This window comes from Pagrus major, chromosome 11 (assembly GCF_040436345.1).
Source record: "Pagrus major chromosome 11, Pma_NU_1.0".
NCBI lineage: Eukaryota > Metazoa > Chordata > Actinopteri > Spariformes > Sparidae > Pagrus > Pagrus major.
The window spans coordinates 4,803,652-4,824,284 of NC_133225.1; the positions used below are offsets into that span (position 1 = coordinate 4,803,652).

General features: G+C 38.6%; 1 protein-coding gene across 2 annotated transcripts in view; it reads right to left on the minus strand.

Annotated features, from left to right (window-relative positions):
• Positions 1-8,860: 8,860 nt before the first annotated feature.
• Positions 8,861-20,633, minus strand: part of pbx1b (pre-B-cell leukemia homeobox 1b) — a 60,917-nt gene continuing 49,144 nt past the window's right edge. Inside the window, exons 5-9 of one of the 2 annotated variants that reach the window (XM_073476663.1) lie at positions 17,406-17,541; positions 15,502-15,661; positions 13,245-13,333; positions 11,568-11,657; positions 8,861-8,978 (exon numbers count right to left, since the gene is read on the minus strand). In XM_073476663.1, the coding sequence (XP_073332764.1) occupies positions 8,886-8,978; positions 11,568-11,657; positions 13,245-13,333; positions 15,502-15,661; positions 17,406-17,541 (568 nt within the window). In that variant the 3' untranslated portion in view covers positions 8,861-8,885. Of the gene's footprint in view, positions 8,979-11,567; positions 11,658-13,220; positions 13,334-15,501; positions 15,662-17,405; positions 17,542-20,633 lie in introns of both variants that reach the window. The other variant, XM_073476662.1, reaches the window with a different exon arrangement.

A 20,633-nucleotide genomic window follows, 5' to 3' on the forward strand; every position in this document is an offset into this window, starting at 1 on the left:
AGCAAACTCTCGCCACCTAATTAAACACTGACAGACCTGATTCCAGTGTCAATTTAGAATTACCAATATACAATTTTCATTTCAGATCCCGGACGAGCCCCCATTTATGTTATGACCCGGCTTGTTTTGGAGAGCAGTAACATATTTGGGGAAAAGAAATGAGGAGGAATGCGACACTGGGACAGGTTCTGGTTAAAGTCAGGTGTTTAATTAACTAAGGAGAGTGCTCTTGCACCAGGAAATATAACAGAAAGAGGGTAAGGCTATACAGGTGCTGATAAATAACCAAAACACACTAAATAAAGTTGAATAAATGGCAGTCAGTCCAACACAATAGTATGCAACCCACAGCAAGGCACTTGATCACTGGTTCACAGCCACCTGAACTGTGGACACACCAGCTATTTAAAGGGCAGCTGGGGTTGATTGAAGACTCCTGATAGGTTCGGTTGAATCACAGCCACACCAATCACAGACGCCAGCGAACAGCAACCAGGAGGTAGGCGGTCTCAGCTCCAGAAGGACCAATCCTCGACAGGGAATCACACAGCTGGATTTGCATAACCTGCAACAGCACTCATGGAAACACAATACATGCTAAACGGCAGCCACCGGCAGCCGTAACAAAGACAGGAAGTGGAAAGTAAAACATGACACATGAGGATAAACTTATGAGGATAAACAAAACAGGAAATCACTGCGGTGGCCCTTGGGGATCAACCACAGCAACATCTCAGAAATCATTTGACATAATAAAAACAACAAAAATAAAAAACAACTTTTCACGAAACACTACAACATTTCACAGAACAAAACATTGTTATATAGCACGGCAACATTTACAAACTGAAATGTTGTAGTGTTTTGTGAAATGTTGTGTTTTGTGAGATGTTATGTTTTGTGAAATGTTGTTGTGTTTTCCAAAATGTTGTTTTGTGAAATGTTGTGTTTTCCAAAATGTTGTGTTTCTTGAAATGTTGTGTTTTGTGAGATGTTGTGTTTTGTGAAATGTTGTGTTTTTTGAAATGTAGCGTATTGTGAAATGTTGTTTTGTGAAATGTTGTGTTTTCCGAAATGTTGTTGTGTTTTGTGAAAAGTTGTTTTGTGAAAGTTGTTTTCCGAAATGTTGTTGTGTTTTGTGACATGTTGTGTTTTGTGACATGTTGTGTTTTCCAAAATATTGTGTTTCGTGAAGTGTGGTTGTGTTTTCCAAAATGTTGTTTCGTGAAATGTTGTGTTTTCCAAAATGTTGTGTTTCTTGAAATGTTGTGTTTTGTGAGATGTTGTGTTTTTTGAACTGTAATGTATTGTGAAATGTTGTTTTGTGAAATGTTGTTTTCCAAAATGTTGTTGTGTTTTGTGAGAAGTTGTTTTGTGAAATGTTGTTTTCCGAAAAGTTATTGTATTTTGTGAAATGTTGTGTTTTGTGAAATGTTGTGTTTTCCGAAAAGTTGTTGTGTTTTGTGAAATGTTGTGTTTTCCCAAGTGTTGTAATGTTTTGTGAAATGTTGTTTTTTCAGAAAAGTTGTGTTTTGTGAAAAGTTATTGTACTTTGTGAAATGTTGTGTTTTGTGAAATGTTGTGTTTTGTGAAATGTTGTTGTGTTTTGTGAAATGTTGTGTTTTCCCAAATGTTGTAATGTTTTGTGAAATGTTGTTTTTCCGAAATGTTGTGTTTTGTGAAAAGTTGTCTTTTTCCCAAATATTATAATGTTTTGTGAAATGTTGTGTTTCCTGAAATGTTGTTTTGTGAGATGTTGTGTTTTCCGAAATGTTGTTGTGTTTTGTGAAATGTTGTTTTCCGAAAAGTTGTGTTTTGTGAAATGTTGTTGTGTTTTGTGAAATGTTGTAGTGTTTTGTGAAATGTTGTGTTTTCTGAAAAGTTGTTGTGTTTTTTGAAATGTTGTATTGTTTTGTGAAATGTTGGTTTGTGAAATGTTGTGTTTTCCAAAATGTTGTTGTGTTTTGTGAAATGTCGTGTTTTCCGAATGTTGTGTTTTTTGAAATGTTGTGTTTTGTGAAATGTTGTTGTGTTTTCCGAAAAGTTGTAGTGTTTTGTGAAATGTGTTTTGTGAAATGTGTTTTCCGAAAAGTTGTTGTGTTTTTTGAAATGTTGTATTGTTTTGTGAAATGTTGGTTTGTGAAATGTTGTGTTTTGTGAAAAATTGTGTTTCCCAAAAAGTTGTGTTTTGTCAAATGTTGTGTTTTGTGAAATGTTGCTTTTTGAAATGTTGTGTTTTCCGAAATGTCGTCTTTTCCAAAAAGTTGTTTTGTGAAATGTTGTGTTTTCCGAAAAGCTGTTGTGTTTTGTGAAATGTTGTTTTGTGAAATGTTGTGTTTTCCAAAATGTTGTTGTTTTCCAAAAAGTTGTTGTGTTTTTCGAAATGTTGCATTTTCTGAAAAGTTGTTGTGTTTTGTTTTGTGAAATGTCGTGTGTTGTGAAATGTTGTGTTTAGTGAAATGTTGTGTTTTGAGAAATGTTGTGTTTTGTGAAATGTTGTGTTTTCCGAAAAGTTGTTGTGTTTTGAGAAATGTTGCTGTGTTTTGTTTTGGCCTTTATTCACATTACAGCTTGAGAGATAACAGGATGAGAGAGAGGGGGAGTGACACGCAGCAAAGGGCCCCAGACCACGACTTGAACCCGGGGCTGCTGCAGTGAGGACAAAGCAACTGTACATGGGAGGCCTGCTCTACCAACTGAGCTAATCGATGCCCTAGATGTTGTGTTTTGTGAAATGTGTTTTCCCAAATGTTGTAATGTTTTGTGAAATGTATTTTGTGAAATGTTTTGTTTAAAAAAAAAATAAAAAAAATTGGCCTTTATTGACAGTACAGCTTGAGAGATGACAGGAAACAGGATGAGAGAGAGGGGCTGTGACACGCAGCTAAGGGCCCTAGGTAGCGAGGACAAAGCCTCTGTAAATGGGATGCCCACTCTACCAACTGAGCTAATCAGCGCCGGAAATGTTGTGTTTTGGGAAATGTTGTGTTTTGTGAAATGTTGTTGTGTTTTCCAAAATGTTGTGTTTTGTGAAATGTTGTGTGTTCCAAAATGTTGTTTTGTGAAATGTTGTTGTGTTTTCCAAAATATTGTGTTTTGTGAAATGTTGTGTTTTGTGAAATGTTGTGTTTTGTGAACTGTTGTTGTGTTTTCCAAAATGTTGTGTTTTGTGAAATGTTGTGTTTTTTGAAATGTTGTGGTTTGTGAAATGTTTTGTTTTGTGAAATGTTGTGTTTTGTGAAATGTTGTTTTCCCAAATGTTGTAGTGTTTTGTTTAAAAAAAAATCACAAAACAAAACAACATTTCAAGAAACACAACATTTAACAAAACACAACATTTCACAAAACATTTAACAAAACACAACATTTCACAAAACATTTCACAAAACACAACATTTCACGAAACAAAACATTTCACAAACCACATTTAAAAAAACACAACATTTCACAACCCACAACATTTCAAAAAACACAACATTTCACAAAACACAACCACATTTCACAAAACACAACATTTCACAAAACATGATGTTGTTTTGTGAAATGTGTTTTGTGAAATGTTGTGTTTTCCCAAATGTTGTAATGTTTTGTTTTTTTAAAAAAAAATTCACAAAACACAACATTTCACAAAACACAACATTTCAAAAAACACAACAACATTTCACGAAACACAACATTTCACATAACACAACATTTCGCAAAACATTTCACAAAACACATTTCACAAAACAAAACATTTCACAAACCACAACATTTCACAAAACACAACATTTCACAAAACACAACCACATTTCACATTGTAGTACAAGCTCAGTGGGGCCAGCATAAATATTTCATGGTAGATTTTTCATTGAGACAAATCCGTCTGTAGCCTAAGCACTGATTTGGTTGAATAGTATGCTCACAGGTTTTTTAGGTTAATGTTTCAACTGTAAATAAATAGTAACAATTCACTGTGAACCACTTTCTAAATATATATTCAAGCAGCCACAAAAATGCTGCTGAATTACAGGTTTACAGTTTGTTACCAGACAGCTGAAAAACATTCACCTTCAACCAAATGTAGCCGGCTTCAAACTGAAACGTCAAGCCTGCTTTTGACTTGCAAATCGTCAAATCAGTGATTTCTGCGAATGGCTTGCACTTCTTAAAGTAGATCAAAATATTAACACCTGCCAACTGATTCTCAAGTATCAAGTATCAGACGGCAGTAAGCTATACTATCGTCGTTTTCTTGGGGTTACATTTATTACTCCTCACCAATATTTCCGCCAAGCTATTTGTTAATGGATAAAAGACTTCAGAAAGTCCTGATTCCGTTTCTGATTGGATTTGCATCTTTTAGCTGTATAAAACGGATAATGATCGGCGTAGTCTTCTTAAAAACCTACACAGCATTTGTCACGGCGTAGCATGTTATCCAGCACATTTGTTAGAGGAATCGGGAATTCAAAAGAACGTACACTGATTTTACTCCGAATGGGATTTACACCTTTTCACCATGTAATGACTGAATCAGCCTCACAATGCCTTTTGGTTTGTCGGAGCGCATGAATAAATTATACACGTCCAGCACTTCTTGCCTTTCATGCCTCACACAGTGGCTAAAAGGAGCCCTTTGATAGAAACAAGGAGGCTTCTCCATGTAATTACACTTGATCATGTTTGCATATGTCACTCCCACAGTCTCTGTCATGCTCTCTGATTTTGGATGCTCCTGGGAACCTCTTCCTAATCCACAAGTTAATGTTTCAACCCCTTCCTCCTTGATTTTCTTTTTTCTCTTTCTCTTTCCCAGCGACGGATGAATCGGAGGAGCAGAATCAGACATCCTGTCTGGTTTATCTGGAGGAGAGAGATAAGTGTGGATTCCGCCTCTTCCAGGGAACGCACATTAACCATGCCTGGGAGGGAGCGCTGGGTGTGGGGAATAGAGGTGGCAGCGGAGGGGAGGGTGGGGGAGGTGTCTGTCTGCCGGGAGCGCACAGCTTTCACTCACTTCAAAAACTGTGAAAATGTCCCCTTCACACCCTCGGCAGCAGCTCAGCCAAGCTCCGGCGCTATGTTAGCGGTGATAAAATGCCTGCGTGCCGTAGCATAGTTGGAAGTGAGACGTGCAATGTTATTCGGAGGTGTTGGGCTGACAAGTCTACAACGTGTAAACTTGTGTCCTACAGTGACTCCTGACCCTGACCCTGTTATAAAAGTCTGAAGGAGACACCACGCACAAGTTTGAGATGACACTCAGTCGTGCAACTTCACAAGAACGCACATGAAAAATGACAAAACTCCAATTTATGCAACAAAAGAAACTATTTATTTGGGATACGCATTGCCAGTACAAATTAAGAGACCATAAAACCTACACCTTTCAGCTATTTTTCTCCACAGAAAACAGGTTTTTGAATTGGAATTAAAAAGACAATAGTTTTCCATTTGATACCTTTTTACATACGCAGAGATCTTAAAAGTTAAAACCTGTCAAGAAAAAAGGCTCCACGATTTCACTCTGAAATCCTTATAAAAAAGAAGTTAACATTCAAAACACTGCAGTACGTTATTTTATTGAAGAACAAAAAGACATGCAACAAATAAAACATTTTATGTTTTACAAATTGTTCATTTCTCTTTTTCATGTCTCTTTTCCTTTTATGTTCAAAAACTAAAAAGCATCATTACATGAAGCTTCGGTAATATTTGACAGGCAAAGTGAAAAGTAGAGTTAAGCCGTTTTTTTTTCTTCTGAGGGGTGCAAAAAACAATCCTTGTGTTTTGCCTTGCGTGGCCGGTGCTGTCAGTTCACTCCAATGACTTCAGACTGAGGCAGGTTCTGTGCATCACTTCAATGCTGCTCGGCCCCTCGACTGTAATACTGAGCAGGTGAGTCGAGAAGGAGCCGCTTCCAATGATCCAAATGAGTTTGTTTGACGTAATCTTGCCGTAGCCAACCTCCAACAGTAGCTGTGAAACATCCATGATTTCATACATGTGTAATAAATACAAACACACTGACAACTGTTCAAAAATACCTGTGGTTTTCAGGTGGTATTGTGACTGATTGGGATCCCGGGATTGAATTTTTGATTTCTGGAAAGGTTCAGTTAAGCTAAAAACAAAGCCGGAGAGCAATGTTAACACTAACTTTTCACGTCACCTTCATTCGGACAGTAGCCATCTTGGCGGCAGGCTTGTTTTTGTGGTCTGAGTACAAAATAATAATAAGGATTTTATTTAAAATCCAACAGGAACTCCGTTAGCCTGCTTTAAATGGCTGCTGTCCAAATTCAAAGATGCAAAAAAAAAAAAGAGTAAAGGTGCATATCTACATACTGTATATAGAGCATTCTTGGGCTAATTCACATATAATGCTAGCATAAAAAAAGAAAGCAAAATAATATCAAATGAAAACAACAACAAAAAAAATGAGATATTCACAAAATGGAGACATAAAAATATATCCAAACATTATCTGGATTTGTGTGCCATCAGAGTATTTGTTTCCACTTTAATGTATATAAACACGACTGTATTCCAACTGCATTTTTTTTTGGCTTTGAATGCAGAGCGCTAGCGCATTATGAGATGCTCACCAGCACCATAGATAATAAAATCCTACGAAAAAGAGGAAAAAGGAAAAACGTTGATAAAGCTGATCCCAATGTAGAGGATAAAAATTCTGCCATTTTTTGGTATCAAAGTATGTAAATGCTGATATCTCATGAGGACTACTGTAATCATGTATACATGTTGGACCACATACTATAACTGTACATACAACAAATTTAATTTCACATTTTGGATCAGGTTGTGTTGATGCATGTGGTGTTTTTTTTAAGTGTCATTGTAAAACGAAAACAAAAAGTGAATGGACTCTTGAATACTGAAATACAAACACTGTAGTTCTTTTTTCAAATACTCTTGTTAATGTGATCAGAGAACAGGGGTGACGGATGAGTAACCTCAAGTTTTTTCAGCACTGAATGTGTACGGAGGTACATTTGTGCCAAAATCCTGAGAGTGCAATGAATCATTCTTAGGACAGACAACGATTTTTTTTGCTTTTATCATGTTAAGAACACTTTATAACAACCATCATTAATGAATGGTTAATTTATAGGTAATTAAAACATTACTTAAGAGTTATTTAACTGTAAAACAAACAATGAATTTCTTTATGTTATTGTTATTGTTAATATGTTAAAGATAATGTTGAACTACACAGTATTTATTAACTATTTATAAAGTAATAATGACCATCTTTATAACCACCATCAATACTAAGTGGTAATACTTACCTACTAGTAGGTAATTAAACATTACCTCCGTTATTTAACTGTAAACAAACAATAAAATGCTTTATAAACCATTTATCAAGCAATTGTTAAGGTTGATAAACATATATAATACATCAGTTGCAACGTTACAATAAACAATTGCTTAATAAATGGTTTACAAAGCATTTCATTGTTTGATATAATTATTAACTAATGTTTAACTAACTATTAATTAACCGTTTCTTAATGATGCTTCTTATAAAATGTTACAGAATAATTTAATATGAGCCAAAAACACAAAAATCTATTCTGTGCGTTCACAGGATTATGACACAAATATAATAACATAGATGAAAAGTGAATTCCAAGAAAAGACATGCGATGTGTTAAATCCCAACAACACGGTACCGTAACATCAGAATTACAATTTTCTGTTTTGATTTGGTTACCAGCAGTATTTGGTGTTTGATGTCGATCTCACTGAAACACACTGAACATGTCTGATAATGTACTGTATGTACACTCTGTCTCTTTCATATATGACTACTATAGTTAAATCATTTTTCTCTCGGACATTTACAAATGTCACCCTTTGAGCTCAATCATTAGGTGTTATTGTGCTTTAATACATATCGACGCGCCGTAAATTGCTGCAAACGTTGTCATTGATTCAGTGTTTTCGGGTCAATTTGTCTTTGAATGTTGTGAATGCAGCCGACATACATGACAGAACTTCGACTCTCATCGGAAGTCACCACTCATTTTGTTAATTTCTCGTGTAAAAATTGTGTAATTCTTTGCATTATTGTTTTTACATGTGAGCAGAGAACCTACTAGTCTGGCAATAAAATATAAAATGCCTTGTATGTCCTTGTCTGTTGTAGCAGTTCTGAATACAAACTATATAAATCGAGGCTGAATACTTGGATATTACCTGACTAATATGACTGGACTAACATAATAATACTTCACAAAATATGGCATGAAAAAACGTAAGGACATGACATTAAAAACATTAACAAAATTCACCTCCAGGGTTGAACTTTGGCACTATAGATAAACAAAATTTTGCGAACACAGTAATAAAGACAGAGGTGTAAATGACAGGGCATGGTGTGGTTGTACAGTAGAATCCCAATAATTATAAAAAATTTGTAAAACCGAAGCATTTTGAAATGTTTTCTCTGTTGTTATTTCGAATAGAGGTAGTGTGAAAGAATTTCAATTTATAAGACGTGGGGCTGTTACGCTGCTAACTTGTGTGCCTACTGTGTGAATATATAATGTAAGAGAAATACAAAGAGGCAACATGGACATCGAGTGGAAACTGTACAAACTGTGAAGTGTGTGATATGAGTCCCCCCTACGCAGTGCTGCCACGGTCCGGATAGGAAAAGTGAAACATTTGTCCGTAAGAGTGAAAATGTCATCCCAGACCCCAACTGTGTCCCCGCCTCGTGACTACACACAGTACGTCACGTTCCAGTCCCGATGGGTTTTTTAAGTTTTGGGTTGACATGGCTGGGGCGGATAGAGGAGGTGGGGCGCTGCAGTGGTGGAGGAATTTCTGAGGAAGCAGAGGACGGAGGAGTGGAGGAGGGGGGTGGAGGATCAGTTGGAGGTGTCAGAGTGAACGCTTCCGGGTCCTTCTGTGGGTGAAGTCACTGATGAGGGGGTCGGAGCATCCTGCCAGCCACCGTTCGCCTGAGAGAAGAAAAAGAGAAAGGGAAACAGAAGGAGGGAGGGGGAGTCTATTACTTTCATATTCATTACTGAGAGCAGCTGGGTCAAACACAGTGAGGTACGACGAATGGAAAGTCCTGAGGGCGAGGTGGTGCACGAACGCAGCGTGGATACACCACACAGTCGCACAACAGCCTAAAGCCACATTTCCTTCCTGGAATCGGAGGGGAAAGCTAACCTAGCTCATATGATAATTTCAGAATAAGACGGACATAAAAGAAATATAAAAAAAAATGTATTCAACCGAGCAGAATGGAGTGAATTACAGTCTGTCACACGCTCCACGTTCAAATTCATATAATGAAGAAAATACACAGAAAAAAAAAAAAAGTCAAGTTGAACACGATTTTTATCTTGAAATAACTGCCTGTCACTGTCATTTTAAAATAATATGAATAAATATGGAAATTTTTTGAAAAGACCTCTGAAACAAAACAAGTACAATCAACGTCATACGCACTAATTATGACGCTGACAGCGGGAATTAACATACAATAAGAGCAATGGAGGGGCCGCTCCACTGCCAGAGACGAGGCCTGTTAAAGAGCGTTTAGGATATTAATAGTGAATTTAAAGCCATCAGAAAAACTGGAAATGGTCCTCGACAGCCTTTCATTTCAAAAGGCTGTTATTTAAGGCAGCAGGCAGTAGTGTGTAATCACAAGTGGAAGGGGTCAGGCTGGAGAACGTCTGACTTTGGTGACGTTCTGCCTGTTTCAAAAAAATCGTAATTACAGCTGTAATCATCCACAGCATGCATTATGTATCTGCTCAGTCATTATCCAGTCTTTCTGCTTCCTTTAACTCTCACATCATTTGTTCCACTCTTCATTCATAAAATCTGTCTTCAGATGCCCGGAAAAATGTTTTTCAAAGATACATGGGTTCAATTAACAATCAATATGTGAGACAGTTTTTCTGCTTCAGCGTCGAGACTTTCAAGGCTGATAACGACGTCTTTAAGATATATATTTTTTAAAAAGTTTTAAAGACAAATATGAAAAGAAAAAACACTTTCACTTTGCGATTAAAAAACCCTGATGAAATACAGCGTACACCAAACAAGATTAAAGGGGCACTATGTAGATTTGGAGAAGACATTTAAATATTTACAATATTAATGAGGTAATAACACAAACTTAACTGAATGAACAAGCTGTTCTCAGAGGAAAATTAGGTCCCAGAACACTGTTTGAAGCTAGAAAGGTGGCAGGGTCCGCCACATATAAACAAAGTAAAACAGTATGAAATCATGTTGTCCTTTCAGGTCAGTTTGTTTATTGAGTTTATTCAGTCATAAAACAAATTAAGATTTTTCTCGTCTGATTTAAATATCTTCTCCAAAACTACGTAGTGCACCTTTAACTAGTTTGTCAAAAAAAACATCAATATTTTGAAAAATATATCTGAAAAACAATGAAGGAGCGAGCGAAGAGTTTCAAATTCCTAACTTACCAGCCTCAGATACATAAATCACAGGCAAACAGGCTGGCAGACAGATATCCCGCTCTTACATTATGCATTGCAGAGCTTCTTTACAGGGTATAAAAGTGAATAACACAGCATATTGTGGCAGTGTAAGATGTGGTAGAGCAAGCAGGCGTCCAAGGAGAACCGTATCTGTGAGGTCAAAGGACTGAGAAAGAACAGGGCCTGAATACGTTAGCGGCCTCTCAGGGTTAGCACAGCTGGCTGTGGGATGCGCTCGGAGCAGCCAGGAAGCCTTATTTGAATACACATACATGTTTTTATACGGGAGACATTTCATCTGATTATCATATGGCCACTGAGGCACGACGACGACAGCGGAGGAACCCAGCCGCGGCTGTGACCGTCCTCGTCCTCTCAGCGCGGCTCGCTGTCAGGGCCATTAGTGTGGCAGGAACATGATCTGAGCAATGCGCTTGGATTGCTGTCCCAAGTCCACACTCTGCTCTCCTTGTGTCTGTCTTATCGATTTTCCCCTTTACGACACGGCTTGTCGCTGTGAATTTCCCTACTGTTTGCAGCCGCCAGCAAGCAAACCCCCAACCCCCCCCACCCATCTCCACAACCCCCACTTCCATACCCGAACTCTGCTGCAAAATAAGACAAACATGAGGGGAACACACCCCTATGGCACATGAGGAGTTTGTTTCCAGCGGCGTGACGTTTTATTTTTAGAGGGACAGCGATGTTGTCTCCTGGGAGGCTTTAATGGGAGCTTCTGGCCCCTGGGCTGCTAATCACGGGTCAGGTGGTCAGAGGGAACTGAAGTCCAGTGCAGGAGGTGTCACCTGTTTGTTCAGTTCGCTCAAAGCTGACTGTACGTGGCTGCAGGTGCAACGGCAGACCTGATCCAACGTGACAGGCTCAGACGGCAGCTCTGCATGTGTGTGGCCGGCCCCACGCCGGCATACGCCGGGCAGCGTGCTGCCCGTAGCGCGAACGATACAGAACCAATCAACTAGGTGACCATGGAGCAGAGACAAGTCCTACTAAGTGGCATCCTGAGCCCTATGGCTTTGAAATAATTGGTGGGGAGAGAAAGAAAAAAAAAAGAATCCTTACATTGATGCCCTGCGGACTGTACATCTGGTTGGCTGTGAGTCCTTCACTGTATCCGCCTGTCTGACTGATAACATGGCGAAGGGTATCCACCTGAAACATTCAGAAGCAACAAACAAAGCAAGGTCAGAGTCAACACAAGAGAAGCACAAGAGAACAGAGAGGAGGATGACAACACAACAAGAGAGACGACAAGACAACAGTGCTGCAAGTATATCCTTGGAGACAACAAGGTCCAATCAAACAAAAAGGAAATTTAGGATAAACAACTTTTGCTTTCTGCTCGCTAGAAATAAAAACTATTCACATAGTAAACACATTGTTACACACAGTCTGCCCTTGAGACGGTGGAAAAGCTCTATAGAGGAGCTAGTGTATCTTGTCATAGCAGGAAAAGCACAGGTATAATTAATAACATCAATGATGGCTCTGTTCCATTTAGGTCTGCGTCAGCTAGTGGTTTTCTGTTGGGCTGGCTCCCCTGTGGGGACGTAGAAGTACTGCAATGGGGGTGTGCATGGCTGGGTAAAAATATATAGTGAAAATGAAGTTGAATCAATCACGTGGGATGATTACATAAAACAACAGTGCTTTCATTCTAGCAAGGGTTGCATTATTTAGGTTAGGTTTTAGTGTCAGACAACTGAATTCTATGTAATTCACTCATCAAATAAATAAATCATTCAAAGGCAATATGAAGCAAACGCTAATTTTGTACTTGTGTAATGTTGACAAACGGGAAACAGGGAAACCTCCCTTATTTTGAAATGACAGCATTCACACGGTATTCCAAGATGGCTACCACCATTTGCTTTCGATCATTCCTGGACGGTAACTGTAGATTTTTAAAACTCTCCAGAGATTTGAAAATGAAAGTCAAATGAAATGTGACACAAAATAAAAATTCAGATATATCAATCAGGTGAAACACTAAAAATATTCCAATACCCTTGACAAAGTTTGAGTAGGGTGTATTGTTTAATGTGACAATGCTGTGGTTACGGTCTTGTTAGGTTTAGGCACAAAAACACGTGGTTAGGTTTAGGAAAAGATCATGATTTTGGTCAAAGTGATCACTCTTGCAAGATCTTCTTGCGGGTCTGCAGTTACCATCTAGACATGACCATTGTTAGCCTTGCAGTCACAGCATATTTAGCAAATAGTCTACATTAGCTTGATTAATGTGGACTGACAAACGACTGAATTAGAGTTAAGAGTTATGAGTTTTCATATATATTAGTTTAATTAAAGGTGCAGTATGTCAGAATTTGAGTTGAAAACATTAAAAAATGTATTGAAGTTATCAACAGAAAGAAAATAAATGATTGAAGCTAACATGCTAACCAGCTAGCCCCACCCCATCCCGGTCCAAAGCTCCTAAGCAAGGTGCAAACACAGACACTAACCTGGTTCTCAGGTCCCAGTCTGAATGGCTAGCCGCACAGCTAACTGAGCTAACTCGCTAAGAGCAGCTACAGTTAGCAGCAATTAGCGGCCACTCCGCCTATTTGTTTTAAGTATGACTTTTTAGAAAGATTCTTACATATTGCACTTTTAATAATAGTCACACCTGTTTATGACAAGTCAGAATGTCTGCTGTGAGAAAGGTCTATGGGCCTGCTGCTGTATTATCTGCTGCGCTGCTCATGGCCCTACCTGTGACTGCACGTTGGCTCCCACCTGAGCCCCCTGGTACGAGTCCCCATTGAGAGACTGCACGCTCATGAACAAGTCCCCGGAGTTTGACATGTTAAAAGAGCCAGCAGAACCTGAAAGGAGAGAGGGAGCAGTCGAATCACAGAGAGACAGAGAGCAAAGCAGGCTAAGCAAAGTGTGCAAGGCCGGTCCAGGCAAGCAGCCCGGAGCAGCACCATGCAGAGGGGTTAGCTAGCAGCCAAGACAGGCTCTGTTAAATGAGAAGAAACGGAGCCAAGAGGAAACTAACGGACACGTTAAGAACAGAAGAGATACAGCTGTGACCCGACACAAGAGGTGTTTGTGTCAGGTAGAAGTTTTAACCTCCAGTTGTAGAAAAAAGGTAAGTGTTAGTGCTGTTTAGTGACATGGCTAAGCTAACCAGAGAAAAAAAGAATTGACAAAGCAGTCCAAAAGTGCTTGCTTGCGGTCTTACCCAAAGTCAAATTATAAATATAATGTGATCACAGAGTTAAGTAGAGATTGTAGGCTCAGGATGTGTTTAACCTAGCTTAGCACAAGAATGAGACAGAGCGTGAAACTGTTAGCCTAGCTCTGTCGAATCTGACAAAATGCACCTACCAACAAAACTAACATGACTTTTGAATTTATTTGGTGACTACATGATTCAACATTTGAATGATCAGCTTTGGAGTGATTTGAGTGTGCATATGTTTTTCATTTTTTTTAAGGATTTATGCTAGTTGTATTGGCTTCCCATGCTTGTTTTATGCTAGGCTAAACATGCTTCCTGCTCTGACTCCTGGTAAAACGGCAAATACACTGATTACTAAAAACACAGGACAGTAGCATTAAAGGATAAGGCTAGCATTATTCTATTTCCATTTTTATTTTATTGTCAACAAGTCTCATAAAAATACGGATGCCCATTGCTGCCGTGGCAGGAAAAGAACACGTTGTACGGTGAAAAGTTTGTGTTATAACAATATATTTTCACATATTACAACATACAAACTGATCATGTTATAACAAGAAACTTTTTTCTTGTCATAACATGAAACGTTCACAAGAGAATTTACTATATAACATAAAATGTTTCACTTAATATCAAGATATTTTCACGTTATATTATCACTTTATAATGTTTCATGTTAAAACAATGTTAGTTAACACTTTATAACGTGAAATGTTTAACAATAAGTTAGCATGTTACAAAATGAAATGTTTCACATTGTAACAAGATAAATAGTTTGGTTTTATAACAAGGCAAGTTTGTTGTTATAGCAATATAAGTTATTAAGTTATAACCTGACAAGTTTTATGTTATATTGAGTTTTCGCGTTATAAAATGGTAAATAGAACATTGTTATAAAATGAAATGTTTCTTGTTTTAACAACATATGTTATTATTTTCATACCTGAAACATTTTGTTATAATAAGTTATCACATTTTAAGATAAATATCTATATATATATATTTATATAATGCGTTATAAAGGTTTGTATGTCGTATTAACTTGAAAACATCTTGCTGTAACAAAAACCCTGTCACGTTATGAAGTGATACTGATCCGTTTTCTTTTTTGGCGCGGCAGCGTGAGGCTGCTGTATAAAAAGACCAAGGACAAAGACCAGGACTTTTTGACACGACCTGTATACAGATATGTTACACTGACTCAATAAATAGTGTCCATGTTCACTACAATGAGGGAACATGTCACCCTGTCCAACAGTGTGGCTCACGCTAATATTTTTAGGAGCTCTTTGCTTCAGAAGAAAAAAATATAATCAGGCTGTTTTTTTAAGCATAGCTGTTTTTCGACTTTTCATCTAATCTGTTGACAATAAGAAAGGAGTATAGAATATAACCAGGCTTATCCTTTGAATGTCAGTACAGCAGAACATGATGAACACAAGAGTTATACAGTCATACATGAAGAATATGATTAACTGAGATGAAGACAAAAAGGACAGTAAGCATAGAGAGGCTTGGCACGGGGCTCAGGTTGGCTCATTTCTGACACAGGGAAAAATTTTAAGGGAAAATTTCGACCTATTCAATATAATAATGGTGCATTACCAGCTGAAAGGCATGTTCCTTCTACGAGAACTGCCTTTTTTGTTAGTTCCTATTGTTAGTTTTTATTCCTTACAAACCACCAGCACCAGCATTAAATAGCCTGAAACTGTCAAAACTGCAATAGTCGCTTTGTTGAAGTAATGCACAAGAGAGGAGGTACATGTCTAATAGCTGAGCAGAGCCAGGGACTTCCTGTCTCACCTGCAGAGTTTGGAGTTGAGGGTGAATTTGCTTGGCTTCCATGTGAGGATGCATTAGCCGCATTGACGGCAGTTCTCGCAGCGTACATGTTGGCTTCTTCTTGGAACTTACCAATGTTTTTCTTGTATCTGATTCTTTTATTCCCAAACCAGTTGGAAACCTGAGCAGATAAAAACAAGAGAATAGTTTAATCGTCATGAAATCTTAACATACAGAGCCCTCTCCACATTTTGAGGGTAAGCATTCAAATGAAATCAGGGTAGTCTTTAGCTTTGCGTGGCCTTAATGGCATGCGTAACACTACAGAGAGCCTCTGTCAGAGGTAGGGGCTACACATAGACTGGTGCTGTGAATCTGCATTAGTGCCAGAATGGAATGATTGCCAATAACAGTCTCATTATGTCACCATGACTGCAGCTATCATCAGAACTCACGCAAGCACCAATCAGTCAACATCCGCTAACACCCATTACTGCTAATGGACTCCCAGATGAAGCCAGGGGGGTAATCCCGGCGCTAATGATAAACAACATTAAAATGAAAACCGAATCAATCCTGCAAAGTTTCCAATACGCGGAGAAGGTAAACATTCTCCTTTATTATGGCCAAGAAACGGAAACTCTACAAATCATTCAGCCGCTGAGCAGCTTCCACAATCAGGCCCAGATGCATCCTCGAATCACTTGGTATAAATTAATGAAACCAATTGAGAAAACAATCCATTCCCAAATGATGGATTCAAAACACAAACTGCTTGTTTACCTTGGCGTTGGCATTGCTTTCCTTATTATCGATTCACACAGAATTGAAACAACTTGAGCGCTAGAATGCAAAGATGAAAAAAAAAAAAAAAATACAAGGTGCCTAAATATTTAAACTCTTTCTGATTATCAGTGATAATTGGCACAAACATCTCGAGTGGCTTTAGATGTTTGGTTGGTTACCGTGAAATCGATTGTAAATCATCATTGCAGCATACATCAAATGACTGCAGTGCTATTTCTCAGGGGCTAATGGTCTTGCTAATTGCTTTCATATACTCAGTAAGCGATTTTGTTAATTTCTAACGGGGGGATGGACTTGTTTCGTTTCATTCACCTGTGACCAGCGAACGGTTCTTCTGGTTTCAGAGCCGTGGTTGTGGCCTCGGTTAGATAAACGAGGCGGAGTAGACTAACACACACTCTCTCTGCTACGAGAGGGAGGAGAGGGGGGAGGTGGCAGGATAACAAGTGGGATGCATTTTGATCAAGAAGGGGGATGGTACTCCCCTCTCATATCGCCTGGTGCACATACTGTACGGCTGAAGAGATTATTTTCACAATTAATTTACCTACTGATCTTTTTTTTTAATTAATCAATTCATAGCTTTGTCATTTGTTTACATGGTTTGATTTGGTACAAAACAAAAGAAAAGGAAACAATGTTTTTCTTTTGTTATGAATTATCAAAAGAAGCGATTACATTTACATCCACTGTGTCCATTTACAAGTTAAAATAAGTACTTTTACCTGATTTTTTTGTATATTTTCTGTATTCTAAGAAAACGTGTTCCCACTATGACAGTAAGTGTTGTCTTTATCTTGCTTTACTTCAAAAAGAAACAAACAGTCATTGGTCAAAAAATAGCTCTTTTTTTCTGGTTTGAATTACAAGACAACAAAACTTATGACATGGCGTATTTATACTTCAAGTCCTTTGTTGTCTCAATAAAAGGTACTGCTCAAAGATTAGAGGAGCTGTCTGTACTCATGACAGTCAGAGAACTTATTATTAGGTTACTTGCCAAGATGCTCGCAGCTGCTTCACATTAGAAATCGTGTTTGTCTGGATTGTTCCATGTACAGTAGTCACCCTACAGGTGGTGTGGTTGGTGGGTGGGGTGGCAGTGATCTGTGGTGTACCTGGGCAACTGTGATGGCACACTTCTTTGCCAGCTCTTCTTTAGCCTCCTCACTGGGGTAAGGGTTACTGAGGTGTGAGTAGAAATACTCATTCAGGATCTCTGTCGCCTGCTTGTTGAAGTTTCGTCTTTTCCGTCTGCAAAAAGAACATCGGAAGTTAAAACAGGAAATAAAAAAACGGTAAATGTCATTGCAACATGGAGTAGATTGTAGTGTGCATTGCTGACCAACACAGTGGATTGTAGTGTGCATTGCTGACCAACACAGTAGATTGTAGTGTGCATTGCTGACCAACACAGTGTACACTACCACTCGTAGTGATTACATTCAAAATGAATAACTCATAGGGGCTTTAAATGGGCAATATGTCAGAATTTTGGTTGAAAACATTCAAAACTTCACTTAAACTATCAACAATTTAACATTGTGATACCTACATATTATGTTGCAAAGCGTGTTTAGCATGCTAACCAGCTAGCCCTGCCCCGTCCTGGCCTAAAGCTTCTGTGCTAGTGGTGTGAACACCAGTGCTTCCCGGGGCTTGTACAGCTAGCTGCACCACTAACTAAGCCAACTAGCTAACAGCAGCTGCAGTTGAGCAGCAGTTAGCGGTTACTCTTGTGATATACTGCCCCATATTTGTTTTTTGTGTATGAGTTCAACAAGTGTCAAATTCTTCTTAAACCATAAAACCCTAAAACAGAAGTGATAAAAAATTAATGCTACAACAATGGATTGATTAGTTGTCACCTATACAATTAATCAACTGGTTTTCTAATTGATAATGTAAGGAGTGGTAATAAGTATTTTCTGTTTTCTTCCCTCCTCTCTGATGGTAAACTGAATATCTTCATTGTGGAAAAAACAAGACATTTGAGGACAACATTGAAACACTGATCAACATTTTTTCACCATTTTCTGACATTTAATAGACCAAACAATGAATCACTTAATGGAGAAAATAATCAACAGTCACCACTTCTGCTTTAACACACATGCCCTCTCAGATTACATCCCTTCAGTTTGCTTTCATCCAGACTCCAAAAAATGACATTTTGGTAGTCCACTTGTTGTTTGATTGTTGAAGAAGTGGTTAGAAAAATGCTTCTCTCCAATTCAAGCCCATCATCTAAACTCTATTTTTAATTGCTGGAGCCTCGCATTCTGATTGTTAGCGTGACTATCTTGGTCTACAAATAACTTGGTGTCTTTGGGTCACCACGGTCTTGCTTTGGATGAACATTACTTGCTTTGTGAAAACCTCAGCCACACTTAAAAACGTTCAATTTAGCTGCGGTTTTGCTTCGAGACTCAAGAGACCAATTTGAGCCTTGAACTGCTTCAACTACAGTTCTGTTTATGAGCAACGGAAAAAAAGAATTAGCAGTAGCAATAACGGCGCAGAAAGGATCATTATAGTCTATGAAAACCCCACTATTAGTTGTGGAAAAAATTAAAACGATTCAGTCTGTGAGTTAACAGACAACAGGCAAAATGTGAGAGAATTCAATATGAAGAATGAACTGAGTAAAGAATATATCTTTGATGAACGATCAAAAACAAGCTCTTGGTTCAGTTCTGATTTAAATGTATCTATATCCCCAGTGTTGAAAAGCAGTATGTAAGGATTACATTAAATGTCTGGTCAGATTCATGACGATTCATTTGGCCAAAGTGTTGGTTTTTACCTTTAAAGCAAGTATACAAAAAATGTCCGGGTGTCGGTACCGAAACTCAGCTATCATATGGAGAATAGTTTTGAAAAATGTCATCGAAGAACTTTGTCAAATGTACAACACATATCATGGTTTGGATTACTGATTTGGCCATTTCCTGTTTTATTTTGTAGTTCCACTTCCTGCCTTTGTCTGTTTTACCACTCCTTTTTCCTGTGTACACCTGTTTTACATTAGTTAATCATTCCTGTGTTTTCCCCTCAATTTGGTCACCAGCTTTTTGTTCTTTTACCTGCCTACCTTTGACTTTCATGCGTTTGGGTCCTTTTTTGTTTAAACTTGCAAAGGCAGGCAGGTAAAAGAACAAAAATCTTTAATGCCGGGAGCAAAAGTCCAAAATCTAAAAAACAAGCAACAAAAGGCAGACAAAGGAAAGTCTAATCAGGAACTCAGGAAAAACACAGGCTTCAACACAGAGGAAGGATTAATTAATGCAACACAGGTGTACAAAGAAAAAATGGCGGTAAAACAGACAAAGACAGGAAGGGACACCTAAAACAAGAAACATGAGGCGATAAACTACAAAATAAAACAGGAAATGAGCACACCAGTAATCCAAGTAAAGTCTCAGTACTCCAGCATGCTGAAAATACATGGCAGCACAGGAACAAGGCTGGGTTGATCAAACATCAAATACTAATTTACATACTACAATTTTTCATGGTTTCCATGTGAACATGAACGTTTTGAAAAGCCCCCCCACACACAACACCTGGAAGCAGACAGATATCATATGCAGATGCCCATGAGTTGACTGACCCTTTATCTCCTGCACCTATCAGGTCATGTCTGCATGTGCCACATCTAAAGAGGGCTTTACATAAGCTGGAGGGGAACCCTGTAAAATCTCCATGCATGTACCCACCGGTGAGGAGATTTGTGCTAAAATCTCTGTCCCGCACTCCAAAAGCCTGCTTGAGAATATGTAAATGTGCACAGCATGGGGCTCCAGCAGCCAGTAGATTAATCAGCGGAGCCGAGCATGGCAGTGCCTCTCAACCAGTGAAAGCTTTCCTCTTCCTCTCCCCTCTCCCCTTCCCCTCGCTGCTGCGCCACCACAATAATTTGCAAGAGAATAGATAGGGAGCTTTGTAAGGGAGCGCATGCCTCATTTAAATGTTATGCCTCCAACTCAGACTTTGAGCGACATTTATCCTTGGAGAAATGTATGCAAATCCGAAGCACGCATCAAAAGGAACAAGCGATTACATTAAAAAAGGGAAACAGTTAGCGTTATGGAGCACGCAGGGAACTCTTATTGGCCAGTGCTAGTGGGTATGCTGGTCCAAATGGCATCCGTAGATGCAAACCCAGTCCAGTATGTGTGTGGCAAAGTAGCAAAAACAGCATGTGCTACAGCATGTTTATAGCATGATAGGCCTCCTACATCAGCCATTCATATGGATATCAGGCCGAGAAGGGGAGCACATGATGATTTGCAGTGTTGTTAAATTGGAAGGTTATTTGTGGAGCAGAATGGAAATGTGCACAC